General features: G+C 44.4%; 1 protein-coding gene across 1 annotated transcript; it reads right to left on the bottom strand.

Moving 5' to 3' along the window:
- Positions 1-1920: 1920 nt before the first annotated feature.
- On the bottom strand, positions 1921-6294 carry etaa1b (ETAA1 activator of ATR kinase b). Its single transcript, XM_027022807.3, has 6 exons — positions 5994-6294; positions 5237-5365; positions 5033-5100; positions 4841-4947; positions 3259-4685; positions 1921-2734 (listed from the first exon to the last, which is right to left on the bottom strand). The coding sequence occupies exons 1-6, from the start codon at positions 6166-6168 to the stop codon at positions 2610-2612; spliced, it is 2031 nt and encodes a 676-aa protein (XP_026878608.2). The 5' UTR covers positions 6169-6294; the 3' UTR covers positions 1921-2609.
- Positions 6295-6700: the final 406 nt, after the last annotated feature.

The following is a 6700-nucleotide window of genomic DNA, read 5'->3' as shown; positions in this document are numbered from 1 at the left end:
TAGCCGTAAGGAATGCAGCAGCTAGTGGGTTAGTTGTTAGTTGGAGAAAGTTCATTGTATTGAGAGCTCTGCTTAGGAAAAAGAAAGCAGTTTAGTCTGTGGGTTCTTATCAGCAAGCCTAATCAAGATGAATGAGGGAACATCTAGATTAGAGGGTGGATAAGGGTAAAGGGAAACAAAAAAATGGTAGATACAAAGGTTACAGATGAGAGAGGCAATACCTAATGCCAAACAAGTGGCAAGCAGAATGCTTGGGTATTTTGTAATCCCCCCAACTCTGACCATGAAGGAAGTACATAGTATTCTTGCTTAGCTGCCTTTCATTCTTCCTGAAATGAGTAGAAGAACAATTGTCCACTTTCAGTGCGATGGTTCATCATTCGTGTGTGTGAGCTACAAACTAATCCACAGTGCTGAGCGACATCAACGAGCGTGTTTTCTCCATTAAAACATTCCAAGCGCGCGCACACACACACACACACTCACTCTCTCTCTCTCTCTCTCTCTGTGCAGAGAGTGGCTAGGGCTTAGTATGCACCACCTCGTTCATACCTGGAGGCCTATGAACTGAGCCATCAGGTAAGCCTTGCTGAAACAAATCTAAGCTGCTAATGACACACACTGCGAAAATATTCACAGTTCGTTTAGCTTGACGACAGCCACGGCCCCCTCGACTGCCTGCTTTCCGTCTTAGTCATACTTCTGGGACAGTAACCTGCAGCGGGCAGTACTGTGAAAAGAGAATCCTCTTCTAGCATGGCATGGGAAAGTGATTGGTCCAGCATGTTTGCGAGATGTTATCTGAAGCAGCTGTGTTCGATACAAGAGGAGACCTGCCAACAAGCTTTCCCTGACGATGTGCACGCGCTCCTCAAGATATTTAGATGTTGAAAATTTTAAAATTAATAATGTTTTCTTGGTGTCTTCTGCTGAAGGCTAAATGAGCAAGGTAATTGATGGATTAGTGTTTTCAAACTTTGATTTTGGTCTTTAAGCAAGGTTAACGTCATTCTGTGACGGAACATTGAGTGACAGTGACTGACTGACAGTGTTCCAAATGAGGTTCCCTCTTCCAACAGAGTAACAGCCAGGTTCTTCTCCTGCCTCCAAAACATACCTCAGCATCAAGATCAATGAAACGCAAATTAGCTCTGGCACAGGCACATGGTAATTTGCCATAATTACTACAGCTTGATACCAGAGTATGCCGCCACCACAGATGATCAGTCCTGTTCCACAGAGCTGACTCTGTATGGCACAAGTCCATCGCAATAATCAGTAATTGCTCCCTGGTTCTGAGGCATTAAAAAAAGAAAAAAAGCAAAGCTTCTGATGTTCCCTACACCGTCCACAGGCTGCTCTGATAACACATTACTGAAAATCCTTCACCAACTTCTATATTGTGGCAGCGCAACACCTGTTGGGCTTCACATTTTCATCATCTGCTTGGAATAAATTGTAGTCATCATCATAACCATAATCACAGTAATAAAAATGCCTTCATCCGCATGCCAAATTACGGTGCCATTTGATTTACAGTAATTGAGCAGGGGGAGGGAGACAGAGAGCACTGTGCATGCGCACGTGTGCACACACACACAAACACACCTGTATGGCTTACACCTGAGAGCAGGAAGAGCCCAGATCTAGAGATATACAGACATTCCCCTGGGCAAACAATGACTAACATTGTGACATGTGTAATGCACCAGGTGTGCAGGAGCCCAAGATAGATTCTTCATGAAATTGGGGGGGGGGGGGGGGGGGAAATGAATGAACCTCAATTTTCCTAAATTGCATTAAGAATACAAAATATTTAATTATGAACCTTAAAAAAATACAAAAATATTAATCTATTGAGATTTTTATGGACATCCTCACCCTATTTGGAATAATGAAAGGCACACAGACGTGAGTCTGGAATGTTCCTGAACACTTTAATGAAGACGTTTGAAACGTTGTGCCATCTAAATGCACTTTTTTTTTTAAATAGCCCTTTATGCACGAACAGACACAACACAAAGAAAAAACAGCAACCACCCCCCCCCCCCCCCCACACTTTGTTATGTATTTACACAAGCCTTGGCTTCTCTTGTATGTAAAGAAAATGTCACTTCTGACAGCCTGCATACTGGACCCAGTCTGCTGTTAGCATGGAAATCATCTCTCACTTGCAGCGCTTCACATGCAGAATATACAGACAGCTTTACTCCAGAGCCCACGCTGAATGAATACATGATCAGTGTTTCATTATCATTAAAGACTAAATCAAATTTTTGGAAAAAAAAAAGCAACTCCTAAGGTACACTGGGACCTGGCAAACATGAAGCCTGTAGTCTTTGCCCAGTGCACAATATACATGTCTTCAACAAAGCATTTCTAAATGAAAATGCCCATCGCAAACCTTGATTCAGAACAGCGTGTTGTGTCATTATGCTTGGGAAACGTGTGGACTGGAAAGGAAATGGGAAAAATCACTTTCTAATACCATTTCCTCCTTCAATAAAGACAAACTAGTAATACTGAGCAACGATAGGCTGTAGTCACACAGGATCAATGGCCTAAAGTTAGTGCACTCATTATGAGAGTTTGCCCTCCTCTGTGACAGTTTACATAGCAGTCCCAGGCTTCTCGGTAGCTTGTAGTCGTGATCTCCTCCGTGCTATAGCTTCCTGCTTCTTCCTCTCAATCTCAGCAGCAGAGCACCTGACAGCTGGCTGGATTGTGACAAACACTGCAGAAACAAACCGGCACAGTCTGTAAGCGGTGGACAGGGTTCCCTTTCTGCTTGACAAGCACTCCATTCTAAGAATCAAACAGTCTACAAAAAGTTTAATAGACTCCAACACAGTTTGGTGATTTCCTTAGTCAAACACACCTAACTCGATCCAATAGTTAATTAGCAGAGGTCTGTTAGAGCAGAGAAATCAACTGCGTTAAATTAAACTGCGTTAAACTAAACTCCAGGAGCAGGGACGGGCATCCCTGGTTTGCACCGTTTTGCATTTCATGTAATAACACAGAACTTAAAAAATGAATTCACCAAATAACTCGACAGCAAATCCCCATTTGGCGCCTGGCAGGAAGAACTGCCAGCCACTCATTAGCGGGAAGGTGTCGCAGAATGATAAATGGCTAATGAGTTAATCAAACTTCTTTATCACACTAACACACTGCGGTAAGGAATTATAGCAACGCATTACAGACATAATACAATTTGACCACTAACACGCGAGTTACACAAGGTACAAAGCTTACCTTTGTTGCTCAGTACCACGGGGTCAGACTGATGTCTCTTAAATGTGGAATGGTGGGAGGCAGAGTTTTCTGCAGAAGAGCCATGTAACCTAGCCTCCCACCTAGCGCCTGTGGTCTGCTTGGCGAGCGTGACTCCAGAGGCATGTACCGGTGTGAACCGGTACCGGTTCAACTTGCAACACTGGCGACTGGATCCAACTAAGTCCTGTTTGTTTTCAAGGGCGCTCGTAGCACCCGGTATGGAATACGAGCGGGCAAAAACGCGCACCGGCTGCTCGCGCTCAGTGGCCTGGCTCGGGTGAGCGGTCCTGCTGTTACTGCCAATGCTCTGAAAATTGGTAGTGTCAACGGTTGAACGTGTTTTCGAGGTGGAAACCGTGGATTTGACAGAGATGAGGTTAGTGCAGGTGCCCTCCATTTGCTGCTCCTGACTGGCTGAGATTCGTTCCACGTCATCACAGGCCTGATACAGCAGACGATCATCGTCGTCTCCATCACCCCACAGCGAGTCTAGCTCATGGTCCTTCTCTGATGCCCTAGCCGATCTGCCTGAGTTTTTGGCTCCTGGGCTTCCACTGCCTTGGGTCTCCCTTTTCATCTCACTGGTTTTGACAGTCATAAGTGCCTGCTCCCTGCAATATGGGGATGTCTGCGCTCGGGACAGAGAGGTTTCAGCCTCAGCTTTTTCAGCTGGGTCAAGGCTAGGCTTAAGCAGTGGCCGAACAGCACCAGTCTGGACATAAGGTTTTGGACCTGGCCTGGAAATGCACCGTGCCTTCGAGAAGGTCCCAGTGTAGGTGCTACTGCTGTTGCCACTGCCGCAGCTTGGGAGCCGTGGAGGGCATCCGGCTCTGCTGCCAGGTCCCTTTGAACTGATTGTTCTCGCAGCCCCATCTACTCTTCCCCGTGGAGCAGAGGCCAAGAGCTCAGGATTCTGAGTTACCTCCAGCACGAAGGAGTCATCCAGCAGGTCATCGTTCTCCCAGTCGTCGTCAAAGTCCGGCTTTGGTGCTTCATTTGGATGCTTCGGGACGATTGTGCCATCTGAACAGTCTGGCCTCCTGGTGCCGACGCTCTCTGCTGCAGGCCTGCTCTCCTGTGAACAGTTAGCTGACGGAGGGCTTAGCCTCCCGCTCAGGTACTGGGTAGGCCCATCAAAGAGAGCATGCAGCTCCTGCTCCTGAGCATGCAGCTCCTGGCTTATCTCCTTAGGCTGCACTGGAACCGGAGTCTGAGCTCTGGCAAAAGGTCCTGTACCCTGTGACTCCGAGTTGTATGGAACAGGTCTGATGAGCTTGTCTAGAGCCTCACAGTTTTTGGCTTCACTTGCCTGCCATATTTCCAGGTCCCTCTCTTTATCCTGACGGGTCATGTTGATGTCAAACTGCTTAGCGAGTTTCATGAGGTCTTCAACGTTGCTTTGACGGCTTAAGGAAAAAGAATGGGTCAAAAGACATTTTAACACTGCTAGTTGGTAACCATCAGGATACCAAATTTAAAGGATACATTAATACATTTTAAACAAGTGTGAAATAAATATTTTGTATCTTATCAGTTATGCTGACAGTGATGATATACCAACCGTGCCGAGGATCTCCTAACTCGAGGCTGTTGGAGCTCTGGAGTACAGGGAATGGCACTATCTCCAATCCACTGAAGCACTAAATCTTTATCCACAGGCTTTTCATCCTTTAACATCAAACGATGCAGTGTTATATGAACGTGAGCAACATTGTGATAGACACTATGAATTCAGTGTAGAGCTCCTGCTTACATTTGGTGCAATCCTACTGACAATATCTGATATCTCCACACCTCTGATGCCTTCTCCTGCTCCTTTTCCTATGAAAATGGTTGCAAACTAATAAAGTTATTCCATGCATATTGTCTGTGTAAATGCAGAACATGATTATTTTGTAAGTATGCTACACACAATTACACATGGGAGGACAGAGGCCATGACATGTACAATACTTGCCATTCCACAATGGAGGTGGGGATGCAGGATCCCAGATGATCTCCTGCAGGGCATCGGCCTCGTTTGGTGAATCTCCACTGTTACACCCATTAAACCTAATCCTCGATAGACGTTTGGGGGTTTCAGAGTCTGATAATGTAAAGTGACAGCTGTCAATAATTAAGCCCATCTCAACATTTGCTGCATGCAGCTGCAAGTAACTGCTTTCCTACCAAGACCTATATCACTGCATTTAGATTCATTTGTGCAATACATATTAAACCGAGTTTAATATCACATAGTCTGCATTAGGGTTGGACATCAGCTTCACGCACAAACTGGAGTGTAAATGGGGCGTCCTCGCCTGACGTTGTGGCAAACTGACAAGCTTATCTAACTGATGTATCTAGTTACCTTACGACGTTGTACTGAAAAACATTCGACACATGCACACGCAAAGACTAAGAACATTGTTTGTAGTCTACGTGCAGGTATCGCGCAACCCAGCATCAACTGATTTTTACTGCACATTTCAGATTACTTAATGTTATGTCACATTGTATCTAAGTAGCTATCTAAGTAGATGAGACCCAAATGACCTTAAGATAGTCAGTTAACCATTTAACTAACGTTAGTTTACGCATGTAGCCAGCTAGCAAGCAAGCAAGACAGAAAACACCTAGCTAACCTAGCTTTATGAAAACGAACGCCATGTCTAGCGTTTGTTAGGTGGTTTTCTTCTAAGGTCCGTAAGTGTTGGCAGTATTTTACCACTTACCCTTTCGATAATAAACAGAGGTGTCCAGAGACGGAGACTGTGCCTGTGCCTGCTTTCGCGTTCTGAAATGTTTATTTGCTTTGAGCTTATTATGCGAAAGTTTTGAAACTCGGCTACAAGTTTCTGTGGTGTCATCTGCTGTGAGCTGGCCGCCGATGTCTTTTGTGTCTGTCATGCTTATATATCACATATGTACATTAAACGACGCTTCTCCTTCATTGCGTCCACATGTATTTTTATTTAAGATAAACGCTGTTATGATATTCATCCTCTCGCAACGGCGCCATGTTTTCGGTGCTTCCCACGGTTGCGCGTTTCTAATTGGTCCAGACCACACAGCCGGCGAATCGTGAGATCTCGCGAGATCTCGCCTTAAAATATTATTGCTCTGGTCCTACCCATAGATATACATATTAGACATAACTTTGTATGATCCGTGGAACTTTGTAGACTTGTAGGATATATATATATATATATATATATATATATATATATATATATATATATATATATATATATATATATATACTACTATTTACTACTATTTTGCTACTATTTTGAATCTAAAGAAGATTCCAGGGAGTAACTGTAGTGTACTGTACTCAAAGATGTAGTGATAGTCAAGATTGTAGTGCAGTACACAAGGTTTCCAGGGAGGTTTTCTTGCATACGTTTCACGTTACAGAACTTCAGAAGCAATTGCTTCT

This window comes from Electrophorus electricus, chromosome 12, assembly GCF_041902795.1.
Source record: "Electrophorus electricus isolate QZ-2024a chromosome 12, ASM4190279v1, whole genome shotgun sequence".
Taxonomy (NCBI): Eukaryota; Metazoa; Chordata; class Actinopteri; order Gymnotiformes; family Gymnotidae; genus Electrophorus; species Electrophorus electricus.
Note: the sequence above shows the minus strand (reverse complement) of the source record. Positions and strands in the feature narration are given on the sequence as shown.